Here is a 26,972-nt window from a genome sequence, read left to right as displayed (position 1 = left end):
AGGCTGGCCTGGCTTACAAGTGCTGTCCCTAGGCTTTAAGCACACAGGGAACAAAAAGCAAACACCTTTTGGGTATTTTTCTTTTGAAGAAGGGAGCCCTTGGAGCGCAAGCGAACCTAGCATTGAGCCCGAGGTGCTGAGCAACACAGGCACGGAGGAGAACTATCATCGGAACATGTCCTGGCTGCATGTAAGTACTGGTCGCTGGCACTGCTCTCAAGGCTGGTATTTTTAGTATGAAAACCTTTTTGGTGCCAATGATCTGATCAGAATCTCTGCTTTCATGATGTAGCATCAAAGATCTCAAGCGTAAGCAAGCTGCAACCTTTGGAAAGTGGATGTTTGCCAACTGCAAGTATCTAAAATGGAGAAAATCTGGAGAATTTTTGTCTTGCTCCCTCTGCCCATTTCATGTTTTTAGTTTATAAGAGACTATTTCTCACTAGGCTTGCAGGGACAGCCATGCTGAAAAGTTTTGTCTGATTTAGTATTTTATTTCCTGCATAGCTAGTCGCAATAGTTCAGGAAGATAAATGGGTTATAGCGTTGACCTTGTCTCCTTGCTTCTGCTAAACGATATTTTAGGAGCTACTTGGGTTTGGAACTTATGTTGTGAGCACTATGTTTAATAGCTATCAGAATATTTTTCCTTAGCAAGCTTGTCCAAGCCCTTTTTGAGCCAATTTATATGTTTTTGCCTCCATGAAATCCTATGCGAATGAGCTTAGTTGTGCACCTTGTGGAAAGAAAATACCTTCAGAACATTTTTTTTAATTGCACTGAGTGCCTTCTATAACAATTCCTAACCTACCATAGTCTTGAGTAGTTTTAACTCTGACACACGTAGTATTACTGTCAGTGCAACTTGATGTCTTGAAAGGGTGTTTACCCCCATTTTGCAAGGTGACAAACCAAGACACACATGCAGGGACTCTGCTTAAAAAGCAGTGTAAGAGGTAGTGCTAATGGATCCAAATGGTGTAGTACTACGTGAACATGCCTCGTGCTTTTGGAATTCAGTGCAGTAGATGTGCTTGCTCGTGTGGTTAAGGATGAAGTCATTTCCCTACCTAGCAGTCAAGATAGGACTTGGTGCTTTTAGTTGGTGTGGGAGGATGTATGGATTCATAAAAATGAGGCATAAACTGGAGGAAACTTGAGCTATTTCTCTCACTTTGCATGTGATTAGCCTGCATAGGAGAGAGGAAGATTTGAAAAATAACCTGCTGCAGTTATTACCACGCAAGTATCAACACTGCATGAGAATTTTCTCTTCTTGCTCATTGCAAAGAAAACATGGGTGGATGGTAGCTAAAACTTCAGCAAAACAAAAACTTATTTAATAGCCACTATAAACCACTCAAAAGGATCGCTGTGACATGGAGACCCAAGTATGAAAGGACTGTTGGCTGGAGCTTCAGTTTGGGGGTCATATTGGTGTATGTGCAGCAAAGCAGGACTCAGTATAGATAAATGCCCAGATATTTACTGTGTCTCTTAGAGTGGTTTTGCAGCACTCTGCTGCCATATGACAACACCTAGTAACTGAGTAGTAGCTGAGCCAACTGATATGAAGCTAGGCCAGATGGTCTCCACGTACAGTGAGGGAAGCGAATACATGACAACTGACACAACTCGTTCCTAGTTGAGAGCATATCAGGACATTTCTATTCCCTTTCCATTGAGGAAACTAATCCCAGAACCTGCCTAGGTTTGCTGCTTACTCATGATGATTGTTGTTGACATTTTCCAGTCTAAGTTGTTGCCTCAGAGTTAGGGATACAACAATTTATCTGCAAATGGAGAGGATGCTCTTTCTCTGAGCCCTAGTCCTGCCACCAGTCAACATATAAATCTACAGCAACTCTGACTGCTTTGTTAGCATTGATGTTTCTTTAGCCAAATTGAGCACATTTATAAACTACTTGCAAGCATGGAGCTCAGCAGAGCCAGCCTGACCTTTTGAAAAAGCTGCGTTGGGCTCCATGTCTCCCCAGCTAAACTGTGGAAAAGTTAGCTTAACTGTCCCTGGCTGCCCTATGTAGTTCTCTGTAATTCTCATTTCTGTAAGTAATACTCCTTTTTTTTTTTTTCCCCCTCCTTTCAAGGTTATGATTCTGTTGTGCAACCAGCAAAGTTTCATATGTACCCACATTGACTACTGTCACCCCCACTGCTACCTCCATCACAGCCGGTCCTGTGCTCGCCTTGTGCGAGCAATCAAACTCCTGTATGGGGACACTGTGGACTCTCTCCGAGAAAACAGCACATTGAACAGTGTGTCAAGAGGGAAAAAGCAGAAGGAGGTGAGTAGATGACAAAAGCAGAATGTTCTTTTTTTTTTTTTTTTTTGGTCCACGCAGGGCATAATTGTCATCAAGGACTGGGTAAGGTACTTAAGCAAGGTTCTTTCATGGCAAATGGAACACGGTACTTCGCACACACAGCTCTACTGTAAGAAACTATTAAGTCATTTAGTATTACGAAAGATATGTAATCTGTATTGATTGAGAACAATCTTGGTTACTGCTAAGGACATTTAAAAGCCTAAAGCCTGGCCTTAATTTTAATGTTCTTGTATAGCCTCTACTTTTCAGCTCTTGGACTTTAATCTCTTTCTTCATATGTTCCTTCTTGTCCATTAATAAAATTATTTTTGAAATCTCTATAAACTTTTCCATAATTTCCTTTTCTCAGGTGTGAATTCCCAGGTCTGTTCTAGGAATTATATACATTAGTTATACATTAGTTGCTGCCTTAATCTTTTATTGATTAAAAAAAAAAATTGGTGAGATATATCATCCATGCTGCTAGGCCTGTTAGAAGAAGACTACGCCCATGCTACTAGTCTATAGAAATTCCTCTTGTACGTGATTTTCTCCTTTCCCAAATTCTGGGAAACCTAAATCTGAATTCCTTTTTGTTTGTTTGTTTTCCAGTGCTCGGACAAGTCATGCTTGAGAACACCCTCTCTAAAAAAGAGAGTGATTGATATCAACTTGGAAGGGAAGAAGGACTCTGGAATGTTAAAATACATCAGGCACCAGGTATTGACTAGGTCATGTGCTTGTGAAAGTTGGTACTTAGATGTCAGGTCAGATTTCAAGAAGAAGAACAATGTGTATGGAGCTCTGAGCCTGTCTGCATGAAAGAACTGTGAGCCTGCATATCAGTGCAGCCCTACATGTTTGCCCTAACTGAGTAATGTTAAACTTAAGCCTCTTTAGATGGCACTTGTCAAAGAAACTGTTGAACACACAGCTCCATCTAATGGTAATCACTGTTTCTGACTTCCTGCAAACAAACAGGCAGCAAATATTAGGTCTACAAAAATAAAAATAATAAAGATCCACAAATATGTTTACATATAAGATGTCAGTTTACAGCTAGATGAAATAGTTTTTTTGTCCTTTCTTGCTCACTGTTCCTAAAGAAGCACAGGGCTGTTAACAGGACTGTCCTTGTCAGTCTACGATACTTCCATGGTTATATATGAGTGTGTGTGCACCACTCTGGAGGAGTTTTTGCTATATTTTTGTCCTTTTTGTCAGTATTTTGGGGGCATGAGTGACTAGCAACAAACTCAGTGAAGTAGCTTGCAAACTCTTCTGTTTCAATGTAGTTCGAAAGCAACGATCTCTATGGAGCATTAACTGACATGGCTAAAATCAGAGGTTAACAGTGGATAATCTGCAGCCCAAAGCCTAAGTGCAATTACTAAGTGTATTATTCACTGTGTACAGTTTGCACAGCTCAGTTCTGAGGCCTGGCTTTGGTTTTTGCAGGTAATGAGTCTGTCGCCTGCGCCTTTGTCACTGCTGATCAAGGCAGCTCCTATCCTCACAGAAGAGATGTATGGGGACATCCAGCCGCAGCTTGGGAGCTGCTGCTCAGCGTGGATGAACACATGGCTGGAGCAGCAGGTAGGGCAATGAATGTGGTTAGGAGCTGCCCTGCTGCTCACCTCGCAGCAGATAACAGGGCCTTGCAAGTGTATTTTGTAACAGAGGAAGCCTTAATGACATCAGGATTTTTAGGGGATGCTATATAGTTTTGAAAGACTTATGCATATTTTTGTGCTCTGTACAAAAAAGGTAGTCAGAAGGGTCAGGAAAGCAATTTGTCAAGCCCTGATTGTAGAGGATGATTACAGAATAAGCAAAAATGATATTTGTGTTTAACTGGCTTTATAAGCAGAAGAAAAACAGTCTGTCCACAGAATTTGCTGAAATATTTGGTATTTTGCCCCCTGGAAATTGTGAGTACCAGCTGGGGATTGATACAAAAACCAAGAAGAGGGATGAGAGTGGAACTCTCACAACTCCCCTGCTGTGCTGAAAGAAAAATTCTCATGTTGCAAGGAGACAGCAGTGTTGCTCAACAAAGAGTCTTGGTATTTATCTTTATTTTACATTTTCACTTGCTACTAAATTGTACAGTTTATATTTGTTGGTGATACAAAGCTGGGAGGCATCTTTAAGAGAAAAAAGATGAGGGTACAAGATACGTGTGAATATATTACCTTGAAAGGGAATTCTAGAAATGAGATGAGATTTGTTATTACAGCATCTAAGGTTTCAGCCCCAACATAAGTTGCTTTTATCAAAGAGGAGTGAGAACTAGCAACGTCGCATGCTAAAAGGAACTGCTGTGTTAATGCGAGGCAGCACCATCTACTGCCCCTTGCAAGGCTGGTTTGGGTAGTGATGCCCTCTCAGCATGCCCCTCACTTTTAAATCAGACCTACTAAGATTTGACATACTTACACTGAAAAACACTGAAAACACCAAAGGGCAGAAAATTTTCGGAGGTGACAAAACCGAAGGGCCACGACAGATTTAGAACAGAACTAAGGGGCAAGACTAAGAGCATTTGAAGTTGAAAGCTGAACCCAAGCAGTGAAAGAGCAGCCTTGTTTTACAGATGTTTAGACTGCCCCCTTCAGCATGACTCAAGCCTGGCACCTTCTGAATAAGCAAATGAGATCACAGAATCACAGAATGATTGAGGTTAGAGACCTTTAGAGATCATCTAGTCCAACCCCACTGCTCAAGCAGGGACACCTAGAGCACAGGGCACAGGGTTGTGTCCAGGTAGGGTTTGAAGATCTCCAGAGAAGGAGACTCTGCTGCCTCTCTAGGCAGCTTGTGCCAGTGCTCTGTCACCCACATAGTAAAGAAGTTCCTCCTCACATGGAGGTGGAGCTTCCTATGTTTCAGTTTGTACTCATTCCCCCTTGTTCTGTTGCTGGCCATGGCAAATGTCATCTTTCTACTATGGGAAAAGAGCCACATAATCTAGAGAAACTGCCTCCAGGGATCTATGGTGAGCTAGTGGGCTAAACTCTGACCACCAATCCAACTCCCACAGCACCACTATTCCCCCTGCTATTGTTTCCTGCTCCTGCCCCACAGATACCCCTCTGAATTATTTGACCTCCATGGGTTGGGAGTTATACTATGTCTGCTTATGCTCAAACGAAACAGCTATGGGCCAGCTCAACTTCTCTTGCGTAACTTTCTAGTTTGATCTGGTCCTTTCTTTACCAATTCATAGCAGCTCCATTTTCTCTTGGGGGCAGCCTGTGGTCGCTGCATGGTGTCCAGCTGGCTAAGATCATTTCTTTTTGATTTTACTTATAAAAATAGGCAAGTAAGTCCTCTATTGGGGCACTGCCTCCTACTGTGAGAGGAAGGCTGAGCTTCTCATGGTTCTAACTTTATTAATTGCTACAAAAATCACTTAAAAGTGAATCCTTGAAAGCCAAATTGTATTAATTTTGTTACTCCAAGAGGTGCCTGCTACTTAAAATTGGTTGTGACCGAGATTTTAGTGAGAAGAGCTGTATTTTATTTTAAAAGCGAGTTTGTCAGAACCTTTTGTAAGCATCACATTATAAGACTGAAAGGCTCTCAAGGATGGAATCTTGCTTGCTTTCATGAAGCAGTTTGGTTTTACCAGCAGGGCTGATAAAGTGCTGATCTCATTTTTGGAGTCAAGATTTCTTTTTAGTGTGGGAGTTTGTACAGCTGCAGTTTTTATCTTCCAAATAAACATACTAATGGAGAAAACAGATGATCAGATGTTGACTCCTTGCAGCTGCCATGTTCCTGCTGTGTGCTGTGAAGGTGCCAGAGGCTGTTTCTGACATGCTGATGTCCGAATTTCATCACCCAGAGACAGTGCAACGGCTGAATGCCATTCTCAAGTTTCACACGCTGTGGAGGTTTAGGTATCAAGTTTGGCCACGGATGGAAGAGGGAGCACAGCAGATCTTTAAGGTAGGTGAGACACAGGAAACACCATGTTGCCATTTGTAGCTTGCCTTGTGGAATGGATGTGTTGTGACTTGCTGCCATGAAATAGTCTCAAAATCAGATGAAGAGAGAAAAAAATGGTCTCATAAGCACCACTATAGAGGGAGGTGATGTCTAGAATTCTTTGGTAAAATGGAGAGTCCAACTGGGACACAGGTGAGGAAAAACACCAGACATGGAAAGAAACCTGTGTCATACCTGGTCTCTTACAATGTAGTGAGATACACAGTTGGCATAATTTTGCAGAGCAAATTAATGTCTTGGATATTTTTGCTCACATTTCTTTGGGCAGTCTCTTCCACAAATTACAGAAGAGACATTGCATGACAAGTAGGTGTTTTTCAGTCTGACCCAGCATGGATAGAATCCCTTTCACAGAGAGCACTTTTTTTGTGTAAGAGCAGTGTTACAGGTGAAAAATTTGATTGCAGATGACTCCAGATAGAGGTTCCATAAATCCCAGAGCACATATATTTTAACCTCATGATGAATGTGTTATTGACAGGCCTATGAAACTCTCTACTTTTAAACTGAGAAAACACCAATTAGGTGAAAAAAACAGCTCTTTTCCTGCAAAATGCACTATAGGATAAAAAAACATGGCTTGTTGCTGAATCCTGTGCTAGGTGCAATTCCATGTTTGTCTGGGAAAAGCACTAGCAGAAGGAACAGAAGTCTGTTCAGCATTTACATCTGTTCCCACAAATATTTTTCCCTCTCCTCATTTTAATCCTCTGTGTTTTTGTTCAGATCCCTCCACCAAGTATAAACTTCACTCTGCCTTCACCTGTCCTGGGGATGCCATCAGTGCCAATGTTTGACCCGCCTTGGGTCCCTCAGTGCAGTGGGAGTGTGCAAGATCCTATCAATGAAGACCAGTCAGTAAGTAAAGAAGTTGTGAGAGTGAATGTTCTTACTTCCCATTACAGGCATGGTGAAAGCTAGAGCCAAAAGAGATGGTCTAAACTCTTTTTTTTTTTTTTTTTTTGTCACCCTCATTTGGAGAGGATTTAACAGTTTGTATTTAGAAACTTAGTTGCTGAATGTCACCGAGGCCTCCAGTGTGAAAGCCAGGATGCATGAGTCTTAACTAACTGCTTCAGGCTGTGTTTGTTCTCTTTCCTTCCCAACAGAAATCATTTTCAGCCAGAGCAGTGTCACGTTCCCATCAGCGAGCCGAGCACATCCTGAAAAATCTGCAGCAGGAGGAAGAAAAGAAACGCCTGGGCCGGGAAGCCAGTCTCATCACTGCCATTCCCATCACTCAGGAGGCCTGCTACGAGCCAACCTGCACGCCCAGCTCAGAGCAGGAAGAAGAAGGTGTGCGGCGGGGCCAGGAACTCCCTTCCAGGAAAACTGAGAGCACCTGCCACCACTATGGAGCATGGCTGAGGCGTGGGATGCCCAAGAACAGCAATAGTTAGTGGTAGGGAAGGCCCTGCTTTGGTGTGCTCGCCACTTCAGCACTGTAAGGGTCACAAGCAAGCACATCAATTCTTTGAAGAATCCAAATGAATAAGAACAAGTGTAATTAAAAAATAGTGCAAGAAAAATACCTAAACTTGGAAATGTTGAGTGCTCAGTATGTGTCCTGAGTCTCCTCTATCCTGACCTCAATGGGAAGTGCCAGCAATTTTGGGCATGGGGAGGATTGCCTTGTGGAGTTACCTCTCTTTATAGTGACTAGAGCAGCCCAGACACCCATCTTAACCTCAGTACTGAACTTTCAGATGACCAAAATTACATGAAATGAGTTTCATCCTACAAGTTTTGTACTGAGTGAGGATTTTTGTTGGTTTAGGCCAGTGGAGAGTATTCATTAAAAGCATTCCAAGGTATGTCCTAGTAGGTAACTTCAGTGGTGCCCGGGTTTAGGCTTGCATTGGTAAATTGGTGAGCAGAATAGCAGCTGGATGAAAGTCAGCTTACTTACCTTAGTAAAAGGTAAGCAGCAGCCAACCATGTTGAATGATAACATAGAATCATAGAATGCTTAAGGTTGGAAGGGACCTCTAGAGGTCATCTAGTCCAACCCCCCTGCACACACAGGGTCACCTAGAGCACGTGGCACAGGTTGGCATCCAAGCAGGTTTTGAAGATCTCCAGAGAAGGAGATTCCACAATCTCTCTTGACAACCTGTTCCAGTGCTCTGTCACTCTCACTGTTAAGAAATTTTTCCTTAAGTTCCTGTGGAACTTTTGGTGTTTCAGTTTGTGGCCATTACCTCTAGTTCTGTTGGTGGCCACCAGTTAAAAGAGGCCATGTATGTAAAGAGAAGCACAGAGCCACTCTGGTGGTTCCCAGAGGATGAGAAAATGACCTACCTGATCTGTACAGATCTGAAATTCTTTTGAGTGTTGCCTGACTTCAGTGTTCCATTTGGATCGTTAAGTGCCCTCCCCTAGAAAGCTTTTTCGATTCTGTCAGTAGGCTCCGGATTGACGTTTCCCACTCTCTTTGTCAGTAGAAGAAGTTGCCAACCTGGCCTCCCGCCGTCTCTCTGTGAGTCCCTCCTGCACCTCCAGTACATCTCATAGGAACTACTCTTTCCGCCGTGGCTCCGTCTGGTCAGTGCGGTCAGCAGTAAGTGCAGAAGGTGGGTGGACTTCACTTTGGAGTATCTTTTCCTACAGTTTCAATCTATGGAAACCTTCCCTGCTGATCTACAAAGTTGATAGCCTTTGCTTTTTGCTGAGTGTGTTCACAAGCTTGAGCCACTTCAGAGTAAATAACTGCCCTGCATTATTTCATTCATTCCTGCTGTCACAATGTCTGCCCTTGTATCTCTTTTTTTGCATTTACACTGAGGAGTATTATGGAGAATACTGTGAGATACAGTAATGAATTTTGATTTCAACAAAAAGAAAATGAGTTGTCTGGAAGAAAAAAAAAAGTACACTGGAAAAATAAATATTTACAATGAAATTCTTGATCAATAAGTTGTCTGGAGGCTCAGTTTCTTCTTGAAGATACCAGTAAACCTGCCATGTTCACACAGTGTGTTCGAATAGATTCTCATTTTGTTCTATTTGTAGCATAAATGTTTACTTAACCTATGTGGGTGATGTAGCAGCTCATTCATTAACACAAACCTTCTACTCTTCTTACTGCTTCAGATGAAGAACACACTACAGAACATACTCCAAACCATCATGTGCCACAACCACCTCAAGCCGTGTTTCCAGCATGCATCTGTGCTGCAGTGCTCCCCATCGTCCATCTGATGGAAGATGGAGAAGTTCGGGAGGATGGAGTAGCTGGTACTGACCTAACCTGAATGGCTAGTAATTCTTGCTCAGGGATGACAGAGCAATGGCTTGCATTTGTTAGGTGCTGTCACTTAAATGTAAAGAGATATGACACAACATTGTACTTGCTCGTAGTTCCTGTTGCTTGTTACAGTGCAGCCATTTTACAGGCAGAACAGTTATAGGGACTGTGGTGCTAAACTCTCTTTCACTGTGTCAGATAGTATAACATGAAATAAGCCTCAGCTTGCAATTTGGGAATTTCATGCTCTCAGAAGTGTATGAAGTTATTTTCTTTATTGTCTGATTTGTCCAATTTGGAGATTCTAATCTGAATAGTTATTTCCTTATTATTTCCCTGCCTGCACTGGTGAAGTGCGTCCTCTTATATCACCAGCAGTTAGGGAAGGTTTAAATATTAGACCTGTCATTATTTGCTACGATCACTACCCTGGCAACCAGGAATCCTGTTACCCCAAAATGGCATCAATTCATTTCAGTACAAAAATGATAATTGTAATAGTAGGAATGTTCGCATCTAAGTGTCCCACTAAGACTTTTCCAAGGCAGAGGATTCTGACTTTCTTTTCTTTCTTTTGCAGTAAGTGCTGTTGCTCAGCAGGTACTGTGGAACTGTTTAATTGAAGACCCCTCTACAGTTCTACGCCATTTCCTAGAGAAGCTCACAATAAGTAACCGACAGGTAGATATTTTGACTGCCTGGTGGTGTAAGCATTCCATAAAGCACAGATGCAGCAGTATCACTGAAGCAACTTTTATTCTTCTCCCAGGATGAGCTGATGTATATGTTGAGGAAGCTTTTGTTGAACATCGGAGATTTTCCTGCCCAAACGTCTCATATCCTCTTTAACTATTTGGTAAGTAAGTAGTTCATGGGTTTACTGTGTAACCCATAATCTCCCTTCTGTCTGTGTGCGTGTTTCCCAACAAGAGGATGTCACAATCGGCAAGGAAGCTAATGTTCTGTCACTTTTTCTTTATAGTTTGGAAGTGCTGCTGACTGTTGATGCAAATCACCAGGCTTACACCTGTCTTTTATTCCTTTTGTTTAGAGAGAGGGAAAGAAATCTTTCAGTTTTCTATTAAGTCCCTAAACTCTGTCATGGGCTTCTGAGTTTAACCTTACATGATCAGTGGTAGACCAGTGGAAGCCTTTAATTAATGCACTTAATTTTGATTCTGACATTTCTTTGCTTTTGGACAGTCTGATTGGAGCAAGTCTAGTAATTTTATCTACCTTCTCCTTACCCACAAGGATTTTTTAAGCTGGGCTGGAATAGTCATTTTCCCAAACCACCCACACTGCCTCTCCCTCCTCCTCAAAAGAAGAAAGAACAGTATGTTTACAGGCAAAGTTATGGTAGCATGCATGGATTTTCAGGGGTTAAGTTTAGTGAGCTGATGCTTCTCTCAGTAAAGTAAGATAATCTTGTGCTTTGTTTATAAAATGCTCTGCACAATTAGAATGAGTATAACATGATATTACTCTTTTTTTCTTTTTTTCTCTCTCTCTCTCTTTTTTTTTTTTTTTTTTTTTTTTACCTGCAGGTGGGACTGATCATGTATTTTGTACGTACTCCTTGTGAATGGGGCATGGATGCCATTTCTGCCACACTAACCTTCCTTTGGGAAGTAGTGGGTTATGTAGAAGGCCTTTTCTTCAAGGATCTCAAACAGACTATGAAGAAGGAACAGTGTGAAGTGAAACTGCTGGTGACTGCCTCAATGCCAGGTATAAGAACTGAATCCTTAGAGGTATTTCACTTCTGAGTTTGCTTACTTGTTTACGACCACTTTGCTGCCAAAAGGCAGATCCATAAGAAGTGAATCAGAAAAAGCCTTGCTCAGAAAGCTACATATGCAAAGACAGTTGTCCTTGAATTGAGGCTTCAGTCAGTAAATTCCAAATCTAATTCATGGAAAGTCAGAAAGCTCTTTTAAGAGAGAAAGAAGTAAACAAAGTGAATTAGAACAATCTGTTCAACTCAGAGCTTTGTGCCAGTTGGCCTGTGCAAGGCGAATGGGATGGGACATTGTAAGACTGTCCCATTCAGAGGCAATTTGATTTGATGCAGCCTCTTGCTTAAGTCTTGCAAGAGGCCAAGAGGACCATGCTATGAGCCGAGGTCTTTAAGAGCCAGATAAGAGATTTTTGATTGAAAAACAGGTCTGACCTGTTAGATTCCAGAAAGGACTGAAATTTTCTGTCCACCCAGGAATGAATTTTGTCTATTACTTTTGCTCCATGGGCAATATTTAGAAATTGAGTAACTAAAAGAAGCTAGGGAGAATGCAATTCTTTTCTTCCTTTAGGCACAAAGACTCTTGTTGTGCATGGACAAAACGAGTGTGACATCCCAACTCAGTTACCAGTCCATGAGGACACACAGTTTGAAGCTCTTCTGAAGGTAGGAGTGAGTTTTTTGGAATTAGACAGGCCACTTAATGATAGATTTAGCTGCCATACCTGTATGCTAGCAATATGTTCCACCTGATCTTCCTGTTTCAGTGTGGAGGAGAGGAGCTGTATTCTGACAGGCATTTTTGATTTCGTATCAGGAGACGCTGATTGCAACAGGATTCCTTTTTAAAGGCTAATAGAAATGCCCTGACCTTACAGACAGTCAAAACTCCATAAATGAAACTACATTTGAAGAAGCTGCCATGTGTTGGGTTTTGGCTACATGTTGTTCTTTAGGATACACATTATTCTGAGGGAGAAGTGGTGATTCACTAGCCATGACGATGTCTTGGGAGATGGTGAGGTCAATGACCCTCTCTGTCAAAAGATACCCTCGTGACCTTAGCTGAGCCAGATAGGAAGTAGGCTTGTAAAAGCCTCCGGTCTGTCCAGCTATGTTGGCATGTAACAACATAGCATGTAACACAAGCTGGAGATGGGCATCTCGGTGCTTTGAAGGATTTGAATTTTAAGGCTTCTGTACATCTCCTATCTCTAAAACTTGGTAAGTACATAATATGAATATGGAATCTACAATATCCATATGGATCTTCAATCAGACAAGTATACTCCATACCAAGAAAGACATAGAAGAGAGCAGTATCAATTCTCAGGACCATGTTACTAGCATATTTTAATTGTTACAAACATATTTTTGTATTTTTTAATTAAAAATGGAAATTCAGAACTAATGCCTGGGGAGTTTATCAGACTGACTAAGAAGGTCAGGTTTGACCTTGCACATGTTAACTAGAACTAGTAGATTTTAGGGTGTAGTAGTCTTTGCATAAGACAGCAAGTAAATAACAAGTTGGTTTTTGTTTTCTATGTCCTCAGGAGTGTTTGGAGTTTTTTAACATACCTGAAACCCAGTCTTCCCATTACTTTTTAATGGACAAGCGATGGAATCTTATTCATTACAACAAGGTGAGGCAAATGTCAGGTACAGATGACTTTGCTTTTTTTGTCTCATCTTTTTTTTAAACATTGGGGTTATCTGAAAGAAAACAGACAGCCCATAAATGACCAGAATTTTGTTCTGTGGACACAGTATCTCTGATGTTTGGTTCTGTGTGGTGAAAGACTGGAGTTTGTTAGAAGAGGGAAGAGACAGAAGTGGAAGCCTTTCTCTTAAGTCCTTAATATCTTTCTCAGAGAAGAGGGAGGAAAAAATTCTCTTCTGTTTATGCTCTTCTGTGATGCTTCACACTTTGGAACCCCCTACTCCAAAGTTTCAGAAAGTTCAAACAATGCCTTCTAAAATTTTTCATTTGGGAGGCTGCACATATTATCTTTGGTTCAATATCTCTGCAGTGTCAGGACTACAACTGGATTGTATCTGGACAGCTCAAGTGCAAGCAGAATGATTTTGGGTTAAACCACACCTGCCTGTGGTTTAGAATGCTTTCTGAGAGTGAGGAGCAGAGGCAATAACACTCTTGTTTTATCAGTGCCAGTTTCCTCATCCCCGCTAAAGGACCTCATACTTAGTCCTGATGAATGATATTGTTACAGTTGCATTTATTTAAAATACGTATTATTGTTTCCTCTCCTGGCAGACCTATGTCCGTGACATTTATCCTTTCCGGAGATCAGTTTCTCCCCAGCTCAACCTGGTACAGATGCACCCCGAAAAGGGTCAAGAGCTCATCCAGAAGCAGGTATCTTATTGTCACCAAAATTCTCTGCCCAGAAGGAACTAAATTCTAACTAAAGCAGCAGGGCAGTGCCTTTGATGTACTGCAAACCCCTCAGAACATCATTTCTTCAGAGAGTAAGATGATGGTATTTTGTTCGCTCCACGTATAGAAAGCCACTACACCATTTTCCTGCAAAAGCAGAGTTGTCTTAGTAGCACAGGACTGGGTATTTAGGGAAAAGTTGCTCTAGGTGTATTTGAAAAGGACAACAGGAAGTAAAGACGGAGGTGAGCGTGGTTACACTGTTACAGTTCACTGTTAGAATAGATGATCTTAAGTAAACAGGAGTTTTTCTGTTTCATTACTGTCTTTCTTTTGCAACCATATACAGAGTTGCTGTGGCCTTTTTCTCTCCCAGGTGTTCACACGCAAGCTAGAAGAGGTGGGGAGGGTCTTGTTCCTTATATCACTGACGCAGAAAATCCCTACTGCCCACAAGCAGTCCCATGTGTCCATGCTCCAGGAAGACCTCCTCCGTTTGCCTTCCTTCCCCCGAAGTGCTATTGACGCCGAATTCTCACTCTTCAGTGACCCTCAAGGTATGGTCTTTTTGCAGCTTTCTCTGATGCTTCTGCTGGGCCCAGAAGGTTTCTGTGACACATTTCATTTGCCTTAGTAACATATAGGCTCTGAGCACTACTGAAGGTTTATGAAAAACCTCTTTCTTGGGAAAATGATACACAGACATCCGCATGTAAGCATAACAGCTGTGCTGTGTTAGAGGTCTGCAGGCAAAGCTGCTTTCTTTGTATCCAAGGCAGAATATGTTATAATTATGTATTATAATAATTGTATGTATTAAAATTATGTATGAGACAAATATATGTATGAGCTGAAATACTGTGTCCTGCTTTGGTATCACAAGAGTGAGAGCTGTTGTGTGAGAAGTAGGAATATGGAAACAGCTCTCATTTTAGAGACTTTACCTTGCAAGTCCCCTGGGATTTCCAGTTTGATTTGGGCATTAAACAGGCTATGTTTCTTGCTGAGTGTAAGCATTGACGGGTTATGTTACTGGCTCTGAAATGACTTCCTTTCCTGAGCACTATTGTAACTGTGGGTTGCTCGAAGGATGAAAATGCAGCATGAATGTGTGCAACTGTCCAAGCTGTGCGAGGCAGATAATGAACTTCTGAGTGTATGCAAGCTCACATTTCACTTTTAAGAGAATGAGAATTTCCAGCCAGTGGGGAGCAGATAAAATGAGCTGTGTGATTGTTATTACTCTTAGGCTTCAAATCATTGCTTTTAAGAAAGGATGGCCAAGCCCAACAAGTGGCCAAGTCTAAAAGTAGGCACTTGAAGAGATGCAGGGTGGGTGAACTCATCTCAGAAAGCAAAACAGAGGTTAGTGTGATGGCAGGGATCTCTGTGGAGGCCTTTGGCCTCTGGGAGTGCTGTGAGGCTGGCTGTGGTGAGCAAGATTGATTGTTGTTGCTTTCTCCACAGCTGGGAAAGAGCTCTTTGGACTTGACACTCTTCAGAAGAGCCTGTGGATTAAGCTGCTGGAGGAGATGTTCCTTGGCATGCCCAGCGAGTTCCCCTGGGGAGATGAGATCATGCTGTTCTTAAATGTCTTCAACGGTGCCCTCATCCTGCACCCTGAGGACAGTGCCTTGTTGAGGCAATACGCGGCCACAGTCATCAACACAGCCGTGCACTTCAACCACCTCTTCTCCCTCAGTGGATACCAGTGGGTGCTCCCCAGCATGTTGCAGGTAAGCAGCTCCCTCAGTCCTAGCGAAGTTACCGACTTTGGGGACCTCACAAAGACAAGCAACAAATCCAGATGGAAAGGCCCAATTCAACAGCACCAACGCTACATTTTCTTAATTTTAAGCAAATAAACATCTGTTTCCTTCATTGGTACTTCCACAAAGAAATGTGAAACTTCTGGAAATTTTCTGGAACTTCAATCTTCCCCAGTGCTTTTCTCCTACCAAGATTGGCTGAAATTTGGGAATAGCTGAAATATCTGCAATAGATGATTTCTATACAAAACTAAATCGTATTCACTTCAAGTATGATAAATGCACCATCTGTAATTTAAATAGCAGTAGAAAATAATGCTAAATGTTTATGAAATAAAGTGTGTGTTCTGTTTTCATTTAAGCAATGAAAGTATTAAGGGTGCCAGATACAGGAGATGAAGTTTCACTTCAAGGAGCTTAAGGATGTCCTTTTTCCTGTTGACGTTTTTGAAAAATTAGATACCTAAAAAAAAAACCAATAATAAAAAAATCAATATCGTTCCCTTCCAGACAAGAAGATTATGTCTGCAGGGCTTGATGATAGTGTTTAAATCTAGAAAATATGACACATGAGAGAGGGCAAATGGCAAATGGGATATGATTAACTGAAAAAGGTGCAGACTGATGGAGAGAGCACCATGTGGCATCAAACATCCAAAGTGCTTCTAGAAAGGAGAGGGGAAGGATTTATCTCTGATAAAGAGGACAAAAAATAATGGACCAAAATTGTGACAAAGATTCAAGTTTGACACAAGAAAGCCATTTTTCCATGTATAGTCTGAACCTAAAACACAGCCTGGGATGGTAGTCAAACCTCCATCTCTTAAAAATGTGTCAGAAATGACAAGGCTGTATTTGCTTCTGCCTGGGATGAGGAAGTGGAGAGCTTTCCCCCAGAGTAGCAGTACCTCCATGTCCTTTTTTATTTGCTTAGGTATATGCTGACTATGAAAGCAACCCGCAGCTGCGCCAAGCAATTGAGTTTGCCTGCCGCCAGTTCTACATCCTGCATCGCAAGCCCTTTATTCTGCAGCTGTTTGCAAGTGTGGCCCCTCTCTTGGAGTTCCCTGTGAGTAGGAGACTTATCTGGACTCTGGAGGAATCTGTGTAGGCAGCCAGGCCCCCATCGGAGTTCACAAAACGTAAACACTGGAGCAGCAAACACAATTCCCATAGATCACTCGCTGCCCTCAGTGCTGCCAGAACCATTTCCTGACTTGTTTCTGCAGGCTTTTGTTCATCACTCGATTTATGCTTTGTTTTAAATCCTGAACCATCTGACAACAGTCACTGCTGAGCAAGATGCTGCAATAATGGTCCGCTGGTAAAAGTGGTTTCACTTAAAATTTCTATGTATAAGTAAGTTATAAAAGGACAATGATGGTTTGTAGCACCTTAAATACATACCAAGTCCTTTCTTAGAATCCAGCAACAAGAACCAGAAGGTAATTGCCAGTTTTTACTGCATGTGAACTCTAAGACTGGATTAGCCATGTTTTGTAATATCTAGTGATGCAATGATGACTTTTTTTTTTTAACCATTTTAGTGAGTTAAAACAAATTAATGCAATTTTAATTTTAATGAGGACTACCACATCAAAGCAGGAGCACATACAAACTACTCCTTCACAGGGCAGCAAGGATGTGCTTGTTCTGGGAAGCAAAGCCGTGCAGTTTTCAGATCATATTTCCACCATAGCATCAATTTGCTGAGACAGCTTATTATTTGATAGTAGTAAATTAGTGAAGTCTCGAAGTCAGAGCCATATAGAATATATACATATACATGTATATATATATAAAGGAGTTGTGCATATCTCCAGAATCTCCAGATGAAGATTCCTAGGATGTACAAGTTTCTCAGAAAATCAATCACAAATGCATGTCATTGAAACAGGATGCTGCAAACAATGGATCCAACAAAGGAGTGTCAGCTCAGTGCCTGTTTGACCTGCTGCAGTCTCTAGAGGGAGACACTCCAGACATTTTGGACATCTTGGAGCTGGTGAAGGCAGAAAAGCCTCTCAAATCATTAGGTATCAGAACTCTCTATTAAGTAATTCTCATTTGTTATTTATTGTCTCAGCATGCATTTGATATAGCATGCTTTGTTCAGGATCTTTTTCTTCTCTCTGAGCACAGCAACACCTGTTTTTTTTATGCTTCATGTAGCTTTTAAGGTTGGCTTTATTGCCACTTCCTCTTACATATTTTCTGCAGAAAGGGTATAATTAATTTAATTTGTTCCAGAACTGCTACTTCTGCACTGAACTGCTAGCCTGAGATTAGCTCCTGGCATTTTGAATTTATCATGCGTGGGTGAAGAATAAAGATACCTAATATCATGCTGAAAAGATCAGTGTCATTCTCTCCCCTGCTCAAAGTGGGTAGAAAGCAAAAGATTCTCTCCTGTGGGCAGGCTCTGACTAGTAAATGATGGATGCCATTGAGAAATTTAACAGTGTTTAGCTCTGGGGAGGAGGCATTTTATCACAAAGCAGAATTTTTAGGGCTCTGTAGTGTATCCAGGACACTGTGCCTCTTGGTAGTAATCCATGCAATGCAGTATTTAGGAATTCAGCTGCTTTATGGTTTGCAGAGGAATAATCTTTGCTGATTTTTATAAGATTCTTTGATTCATTTCCAGATTTGCATTAAATAATGCTGATTTTGATGAATTGTGGTGCTGTACAGCAATGTAATAAGTTATAATATAAAAAATGATATAGAAATGGAAGATACTTCACCCGCTTTATGGATTGTAGTAAACATTTATATAAAGCTTTATCTTATCTTTGGGTATTCAAAGGCATCTTTGAAAATTCCTGAGTGTATGTTAAAGATGATACTGTAAATGAAAATGTTGCATATCTGATGTTTTTCCTGTGAAAATCAAAATTATCTAAAGCATCTGATGGTGGGAAGGAAAAAAATGTAGAAGGGAAGATAAAGAGTGTCCTTAACTCATGTATTCTTGCCTTGTATTAACACAAGGAAAATGTTGTATTAAGATTTTTCTTGTGAGCCTTTTGAAATTGTTAATGTGAGAGGCAAGCAACTGCAAGAGGGAAGAAGAAAGGAGTGTGTTGGTTCCTTTCATATTTGATATATTTATGGGATAGTTTTCTCACACTGTTTTACCTCCTCAGACTTCTGCTATGGGAACGAGGACTTGACATTTTCGATCAGTGAAGCCATCAAGCTCTGTGTGACAGTGGTGGCCTATGCTCCCGAATCATTCAGAAGGTGGTACTGTGTTTCTTGGTTTGTGCATACTCAGGAAAGGCTGAAGAGTTGCAAATTATGTGAGAAATCAAGGACGACAGACAAAGAGAGGCAGAGTGTATATATAAGGGCATTTCGAGAATTTGGCTTCTCTGTGAATCCAAGTCATGACTCCCAAGTCTTGGCCTACAGTCCAAGGACACTGGCTCCAACTGCTGCCAGTCACTAGCAAAAGAGCTAAGCTGGATGGTGGTATTTCCATAATGGCAAGTGAGGTGGGGATCACACTTTGTTCTAAGGGTTTCTGTTTTCAGAAGATATCAGCGTGTTTTTGTTACTATTACTTCATGCATCATCTACTTTTTCTCCTTAAGTCCCCCGTAAGAGTTTTGTAGGCCCAGGAGCAGGTACCTCATGAAAAGATAGGAAATCCCAGGCCAGTGAGAGATCCAGGTGCCTTCAGATAGAAACCTAAACCTTCGACTGAAGTGAGTTTGAGGATTGATAGAATAAAGCTGAATAAATACTGGCTGTCGTTCCAGCCTCCAGATGCTGATGGTCTTGGAAGCACTGGTCCCCTGTTACTTGCAGAAACTGAAGCGACAAACCTCTCAAGTGGAGACTGTGACAGCAGCTCGTGAGGAGATTGCTGCTATGGCTGCACTCGCCACCTCTTTGCAAGCTCTCCTGTACAGTGTAGAAGTTCTCACCAGGTAACTCCCAGGGACCAAAGGTCTCAGCCTCATCTAGTGAGCAGTTTGGGGGAGCACATGAGCTTCATGGAGGCTTGTCGTGATGTGTAACTTAACCTTGTATAATGACTAAGTTTTAGATATGATAAAATTAGTGTGAGATTTTGCCGGATTGCAGGCAGAATTTCAGTGAAGTTGTTAGATTCAGTTTTTAGTGTTATTCATCTTTCCTTTCACAGGCCTATGACAGCCCCGCAGATGAGCAGGTGTGACCAAGGCCATAAAGGAACCACAACAGCTAATCACACTATGTCAGCAGGTGTGAACACCAGGTAGTTTTTCTTTCTTTCTCATTTTTCTCACAAACTTTTTTTTTTGAGTAATATCTCATTGCCCAGTGTTCTCAGACCACCTCCTCAATTACCTGAGGAAGTGCCCTAAATACTGGCAGTGTCTGTAAGAAAAAACAATTACATTAAATAGGAAACTAAACACATAGTACAGGAGTGAATTTCTGTCAGTAAGCAATATCCCCATTTCTGGAGTTGTGTGACTAAACTGAGTATCAGAAGATCAAAATGGAGGACACTTATTCTAGATGTCTTCTTTGTTTCCCTTTTATCACTCTGGAAGTTTACTGACGTAGCAACCATGTCCCTCAGTTTTCTCTTTTGCTTCCTTCTCAGTCCATTGTAGAAGAGGTTGTTGAGCAGAACCTGTCTGCTCAGCAAAAGGGTCTGTTCCTTCTGGCCTTGTTCTGAAAAGTGAAAAGCTCAATGATGTGTTTTGGTTGAGATTCACAGATTTGTACCTCCTCTAGTTTTCTTTAATTGTGTTTACAGTCACCTTTACCTCAGCATGGTCTAGGTTCTTTTTGCAATTGCAGATAGCAAAGCAGAAGGTGTAGAGCATTTGACAGAAATGGAAGAATGAGAGGGCATATTTTTGCACTATGTTTAAAAAGCCAACGAACAAACTAGACACAGATGAAGGAAATAAGGAAATGGAGTCAGAAGCTTGTAATACTGCTGCTTGGCCACTGTGGCCTTTCAGATTAGTCTGCTGTGAGAACAAGGCCCCACTAGACTGGAATTTATCCAGTCACAAAGCAAGGACTTAAGAAATCTTTTCATAAAAGCCAACCAAAAGCCTTTGGGACTTGAGGTGTTTTTCTCTGCAGTACGGGATATTCTTCTCGGCCTGTCCCAAACAGAGGCCATGCTATGCAGGCTATGTTTTATTGTGCTTAGATCTTAGTGCTTGTGCTGACCCAGAGAGGAAGTTTTCTCCTAGCAGGAACTGGAGTAGCTATTGCTTTCACAGCAGAAGATAACCGCTTGAATTTTCTTTGTTAAAAAGCAACTAATAAGTCCATTTACAGCCAATAGGCCAGAAAAATATTATAGGCTGTATAGGCCTATAGACATGCTTTAGCAAGACATGCTTTCCAAGCTCTTCCTTTTCTTTATATTCAAGGAGGATAGAAATCACTTGGGTGCCAGGATCATTAAAGGATGTCAATTCATATGTCGAGTTACGGATGTGTAGCGCACGCATCTTGGTTGGTAACTCCTGGAACCAGTCTGTTACTATTTAAGATTAGTTAATCCAGTGTTGGAGTCTCAGAGGTGTATCCATCATTAGAGAGAATAAAATCACAGCTTGTTTTTTCAGGCCAGGATCTGAGAAGCAGATAAACTATTTCATGCCATTATATCTGTGGTGGATATATGCTGCCTGGAAGCTGCCTACTTCCATTGCAAGATTGCCCAGTCTAAGAAAAATAATATTCAAGGGAAAATACTGCTTCATATTTCTTGACTGCTATTTTTTGAAAAGGAGTTAATATATACCTGCTAGCAGGTAGTTTAGAGAGTCCTGATACTGTGTGACTTGAACTGGACTTGAATGGGCTGGAACAGTGTCACCCTCTTTCAGAAAGGCACAGTGTAGCCATTCCAAAGTTGCTGTTTAAAACCACACTGTTTCTGTTTTCCCAGGTACCCAGAACAGGGAGCCAAACTACACTTTATCAGGTACAGTAAATCCTTACCTAATCTTCCCTACCATGTCACTGTCTTCTGCCTAGCAGTTTCCAGGTTCACTGGGCCCTTCCCACTGCTGCTGTGACAGGCAGCATAGTTTCAGGGGAAGGTAGCAAAGGATAATTCATATGGACATTATTCTCATTCTTAACAAGACTTTATAGGGGTAGTTTCCCACTTTACCTTAGATGCAACTGTCTTCAATTGCAGAGGAAAGCATCTGTTACAAAACAGCAAGTTGGAGAGGCTGTTGCAATCTACCCTGCTCATCCACAGCATATGACACTTCCTTCTTTTTCTTTTTTTAAATGTTCCAGAGAAAACCTTCATTTGCTGGAAGAGGGCCAGGGTCTTCCCCGAGAGGAGCTGGATGAGCGAATTGCTAGAGAGGAGTTCAGGAGACCACGGGAGTCGTTGCTGAATATCTGCACGGAGTTCTACAAGCACTGTGGCCCAAGGCTGAAGATTTTGCAGAACATGGCTGGGGAGCCCAGAGTGACTTCTCTGGAGCTACTGGATGTCAAGTCCCACATGAGGTATGACGTAGGCATTCTGCTTTTGCTAGTTCATATGAATAGTTTTCCTTTAGTTGTGATTTTTCATGAAAGCAGAATGGATCACTTTTTAGTAGAGTTCCAGAGTGCTGTCTGGACCGCACAGAACTTGTTTTGGATGTTCCCTAGGTTCTACCTTATGCTGCTTGTGTGTAAGAAAGGTTTCATATGCTTCAGTGGTCTCTGAATGGCTCTCAGCTCCAGTGGGGGAAATAACTCTGTGGGAGAGATGTCTAATACATCAGAATAAAGTAGAGATAAACTAGAGTGAGAAGCAGTGCAGTCAGGCCACCTCTGCAGGGGAAGGGATGAGGAAGCTTCCTGACTGGCTGAACACAGGCGCCTTTCCTTTCCTGTGACTCTGTGCCCCAGACCTAGCTGCCAGCAAGCTGGGAGAAGAGGAAACCCCTGCACTGTGTTGCATTAGCACCTGAAATGCCAGAGAGGATGAAGAAGGAGCTGTTTACAGGATTCTCACCTCAGTGTGTGATACAGCAGGTGCACAGTCTTTCACGGAGGTGCAGCACTGAGCACGGCTTTCTGTTTGGACGCTGTCTGTAGACTATTTCATGTGGTGTTTTCACAGGCCTAAGAGAGACTGTGCTCCACATCCTAAATGGTTCAGACCTGCTTCTCTCCTGCTCTGGCCTTCCTGTTCAGGTTAACCGCAAAATGGGCAAGTTGCCACTGAGAAACTTGCCCAGATGGAAAGATGACAAAAACAGTGGGAGATGAGGTACTGGGACGTGTTTCTGTTACTAGGATTTCATCTGTCTTCAGAGGAAACTTATCTACCATAATCTCTCAGAAAGCATAAGCTCATTAGCATTTATCATTTCTGTCATGGCAAGATTTGTCTCGATGGAAATCGAAGAACCTCCCAAACTCTGAAGTAAAAATCTATTTTCTTATTTTTACTAAGCGAAGATTTTCTGAGGTAAAATCCCATGCAACTTTCACAAGCTTTGAGGTTAAAAAATCAGTAAGAGAAAAGTCACAGTTAGCACTGTACTGATTATCACCTGTAGCAAGAAAAATGGGGGCTAGTAAGAGGCAAACTCAGGGTATCTGTGTGTGTGTGTGTGTGTATTGGCAGGGGGAACCAGGTATAATAGTGCTTTTAGTGGAGTAATTCAAGATCATTCTTAAATTCAGAACAGCCATATATCAGCAGGGTGTTTCTTTATGACCTAAACCCAAAGAGTGCTCAGTAGAGTATTAAAGTCAATAGGAAAAATCACCAAGATATCATAGACTCTCTGGCACTGGTCTGGCCCCAAAGGTAATCAAAACCACCTTAGTAGTAGTTTAGGTAATGCCCTGAAGCCCAAGAGGACATTCTGGCTCTACACTGTTCCCCAGCTCTGCACTGTTTCCCCAGGACTGTACTGTGAACAAAGCTGAAGGGACCCAGGCACTAGCAGTACACTGAACCAGCTCTCTTCCTGCCTCTACACCATAAAAAACCCTCAGAAAGCTCTTCTACCTTTTACACGCACATTCTGGTGTTCTGCAGAAAAACGGCAAAGCTCCCATGCAGGCAGATTCTCTCACAGTTGAAGGTCTATCGAGGTAGAACAGGAAATTAGGTTTGATGTTAATTTAGGTCTTGGTTAAGAAATGACCCAAATTCCTTGGGGAGTTTGTAGGAGTTTTTGATTGCACACGTGCTGAATTTTGCTTTTCTGTTCCATAATAAATGTTTAATAATTTAGAGGGTAATTTCAAACAAGAGATGCCTGCTAACACACAGGCATATCATTTTTATATAGTGCTTGGTTGCAAACAAACTGGTTGAAAATCTTATGGATGTCGATTCTTTCTCAGTCCCACTTTGATGTTTTTCCCAGAGTTGCAAACTTCAAAAACACATCTGTTTGGCTGCATTAGAAACTTCATGACTCTTAGAAATAGGAGTCTGAGACGAGATCTTAAATTTTGTGTTGGAAGGCAAATGTGAGACTCTCAGGACAGAGCATGTCCTTAGTTTGACGTGGGTTTTTTTGATGATTTCGTTGGGAGCCAGGAATATGTGTTAAATGGTGGAACTTGCTTTATTCAGTGCAGTAATATAAAGGACTTGTTATTTTTATTCCTTTTTATCTTACTATCCCGGGCTTACATTTTTATGCAATATAAGAATACTCTATGTGCGCTCCCTGGAAGTATTTACTGGTTCATAAGAATGAGAGAACTTCATTTCTTTGAGCTTTTATATTTTGAAGTTATTGAGCTTAATTGTTCTTAAACAAGGTTGTATGCCTATCTTAAGACAACTAAAATCCAGATGTACAGAAGGTAGGAAGATATTTTCCTGTGAGCAGTTTGCAGTAAAACAGAGTCACACCACACAATAGTAGCTGTTAACTATTTCTGCATTCTCTTCAGGACAGAAGTTGTTTCATGGCCAGAGGTTACAGCAGTAAAACTAAGGGTTTGATTTGCAGAAAGTGGGTTATACTCCAGTTCTCTTATGTTTCCTAGGAAATGCTGGAAATTATTATTTTAGTGGGGTTGGAACCAGGATTGCTTTATTGTAGTTAGCACTAAAAAAATGGAACATCATCCTGACTCTTATGAACGCCTTTCAAAAATATCAATGAAATGACCGATAAGATGTAGCCTCTGTAGGAAAGAAGCTTTTCTAAGTAGAGGTTTAACAGAATGTGATGTGACAGCTGTGGTCTTGGGAGGCTGACAGATGCCATTTCAGAGACTTCAGAAAACAAGGTAATATAGTATACAATTCAGATGGGTTTCATCTCACCTAATTTTAGCTATTTAAAGGATTGACACCCCAAGTTTGATGGGATGGATCTCACACTGTAACTATAAGAAAGTTTTCATATGCCATTATATCCTACTGATATTGTATTGCCAGAGAGAAGCATAATCTATATGGTAATTTAAATTTTATAGTGTTTCAGAAAGCAGACATTTTCCACAGAAGGACAATGAAGTTGTAAAAGTTAAGAGTAAAGACATCCTGGATAACAAAACACCTTTATTCCACTTTTTATTAACTGTACGACCTCGGTGCCCTTGATATTGCTATTTTAAAGAGGATGGATATATGTCCTATTAAGTACAGACATTTCAGAAAAAGCACTCACAGTATGAGTAGGATTATTCCATAATTGTCCACTGCAAAGTCCATTGAGGCTTCAGGGATTATACAAATTACTATGCCTTTTAATTAGTAAAAGGCATAGTATTAGCCTCGCTGTCTATATTGACTGTGAAATATAATGGCAACATTTGCAGTCAGTATAGAAAATGCCATCAGTGAGGCTAACTGGGATGACTAGAAGGAGCAACAGCAACACAATCTGTAGAAGTGTTAGGAAACACAAAGTCATCATACATAATACATGCTGTGTAGACTTGTGAGATAGCACATTATTTTTAGAATTTATCACCTGAAAATTGCACAGTGAAACCTCTTAGATTGGTGACACTGAAAAACAAGCATGAGACCAAAACCATTTACTCATCAGTTGACATAGATGGTGACTGTGTTTCACAGGCATTGGCAGTGTTGTAACCTTACTTAGCAGCTCAGGTGTACTTTGTTTTTAGCAACACAAATCATTTAGTATCAACACAAAAATACACAAGCTAGTATATCCCTTAGATGGTTTATATGTTTATAGATATGAACAGTAATTCCAGCAAAGGAATGAGCCAAGAAGTGTGGCAGTTGGGCCTGAGGGTTTAAATAGCAGCATATTTAACTCTTGCATTTTTTTGTTACTAAGCTGATGATGATTTACCCGTTAGTTGTTGGCATGCCTGGAGAAAAGCAAATTGCACAGTATTAGATTGCCCTTTTAACAAACCCTGGTTTTAGGTTGGCAGAAATCGCGCATTCCCTTCTGAAATTGGCACCTTATGACACGCAGACAATGGAAAGCCGAGGTCTCCGGCGCTACATCATGGAGATGCTGCCCATCACTGACTGGACAGCTGAGGCGGTGAGACCTGCCCTTATCCTCATCTTAAAGAGATTGGATCGTATGTTCAATAAAATTCACAAGATGCCTACTTTGAGGTGAGCAGGTATAATGGAAACCTCTCGAGTCCGTTTCTGGTGTTGCAAGCCTTGAAATATGGGTATGTCGTTTTACTGAAACCATCCTGTTGTACTGAATCTTCACAGCCTATCAGAAATTGAATATGTACATATGCATTTAATATTAGTGTGCATTTATGTTTTTCATTGTGGTGTCTTTTGGTAGCAAGAGAAAAGAAATGCTTGGTAATTGAGAAGTTGCAGAAATCTCATTTTTCTTTTCCTTTTCTCCTATTTAAGTCTATAGATTTGCACCATAGCTCCACCCCCCTTTTTTGTTTGTGAGTTGAGGAGGTAAATTTTGTTTTTTTAATGGAAAATTAAATTGTAGTATTTTTGGAATAGCTTCTTATGAAAACAGTGTTATTTCCCCTGTAAAGATAAGAACAATCTAAAATCAAGTCATAGCTTTAGAATGCTCCTTCATAAAGGGAGCAAAGCTGAAGTAATTGCATCTAGTCAGCGGTTGGTGGAAGTGTAGCACATCACAAAGTAGTGCTGTGGTATAGGCAAGTATTCACTATGGAGTTGTTCCACATTAGAGGCAGTGACGCAAATCCTGTCTTAGTAGCATAAGGTTTTCCAGTGCTATTGACTTTCCAGTGATCTGACTGAAAAGAGCTGTTGGTCTCAGTCTCCTTCATGGACAAATGCTGTCACTCTAAAAGCTGCTCGATTCAGTTTTACTCACTAAATTATCAGTAGTCTGAGCTGAGAAGCCAGATGATGTTGGAGAATATCAGTATTTGGGACTTAGGCCCAGTGGGAATCATGCATACCCAGCTAAGATGGAACAAATAATAGGGAGATGACCTCTTCCTTCTGGCATGCCTACCTACTTCATTTCTTTTGACTAACCATCTCCTTTAAGAAACTCCTGTCATT

General features: G+C 41.2%; 1 protein-coding gene across 1 annotated transcript in view; it reads left to right on the top strand.

Annotated features, from left to right (window-relative positions):
• UNC80 (unc-80 subunit of NALCN channel complex) overlaps positions 1 to 26,972 on the top strand; it is a 110,163-nt gene that overhangs the window by 59,370 nt on the left and 23,821 nt on the right. The window contains 26 exon segments of the mRNA XM_088523702.1: positions 90 to 190; positions 2,109 to 2,306; positions 2,940 to 3,047; positions 3,786 to 3,870; positions 3,873 to 3,923; positions 6,100 to 6,281; positions 7,068 to 7,199; positions 7,451 to 7,637; positions 8,783 to 8,914; positions 9,435 to 9,578; positions 10,169 to 10,269; positions 10,358 to 10,444; positions 11,136 to 11,319; positions 11,901 to 11,995; positions 12,886 to 12,975; positions 13,608 to 13,709; positions 14,107 to 14,287; positions 15,198 to 15,466; positions 16,434 to 16,568; positions 17,397 to 17,535; positions 18,649 to 18,745; positions 19,267 to 19,437; positions 19,656 to 19,748; positions 21,417 to 21,452; positions 21,779 to 21,997; positions 25,866 to 26,066. Of these exon segments, the coding sequence (XP_088379828.1) occupies positions 90 to 190; positions 2,109 to 2,306; positions 2,940 to 3,047; positions 3,786 to 3,870; positions 3,873 to 3,923; positions 6,100 to 6,281; positions 7,068 to 7,199; positions 7,451 to 7,637; positions 8,783 to 8,914; positions 9,435 to 9,578; positions 10,169 to 10,269; positions 10,358 to 10,444; positions 11,136 to 11,319; positions 11,901 to 11,995; positions 12,886 to 12,975; positions 13,608 to 13,709; positions 14,107 to 14,287; positions 15,198 to 15,466; positions 16,434 to 16,568; positions 17,397 to 17,535; positions 18,649 to 18,745; positions 19,267 to 19,437; positions 19,656 to 19,748; positions 21,417 to 21,452; positions 21,779 to 21,997; positions 25,866 to 26,066 (3,520 nt within the window).

This window comes from Tinamus guttatus, unplaced genomic scaffold, assembly GCF_059628265.1.
Source record: "Tinamus guttatus ecotype Peru unplaced genomic scaffold, ASM5962826v1 Tinamus_guttatus_pri_ptg000197l, whole genome shotgun sequence".
Taxonomy (NCBI): Eukaryota; Metazoa; Chordata; class Aves; order Tinamiformes; family Tinamidae; genus Tinamus; species Tinamus guttatus.
This window is presented reverse-complemented; position numbering and strand designations above follow the sequence as displayed.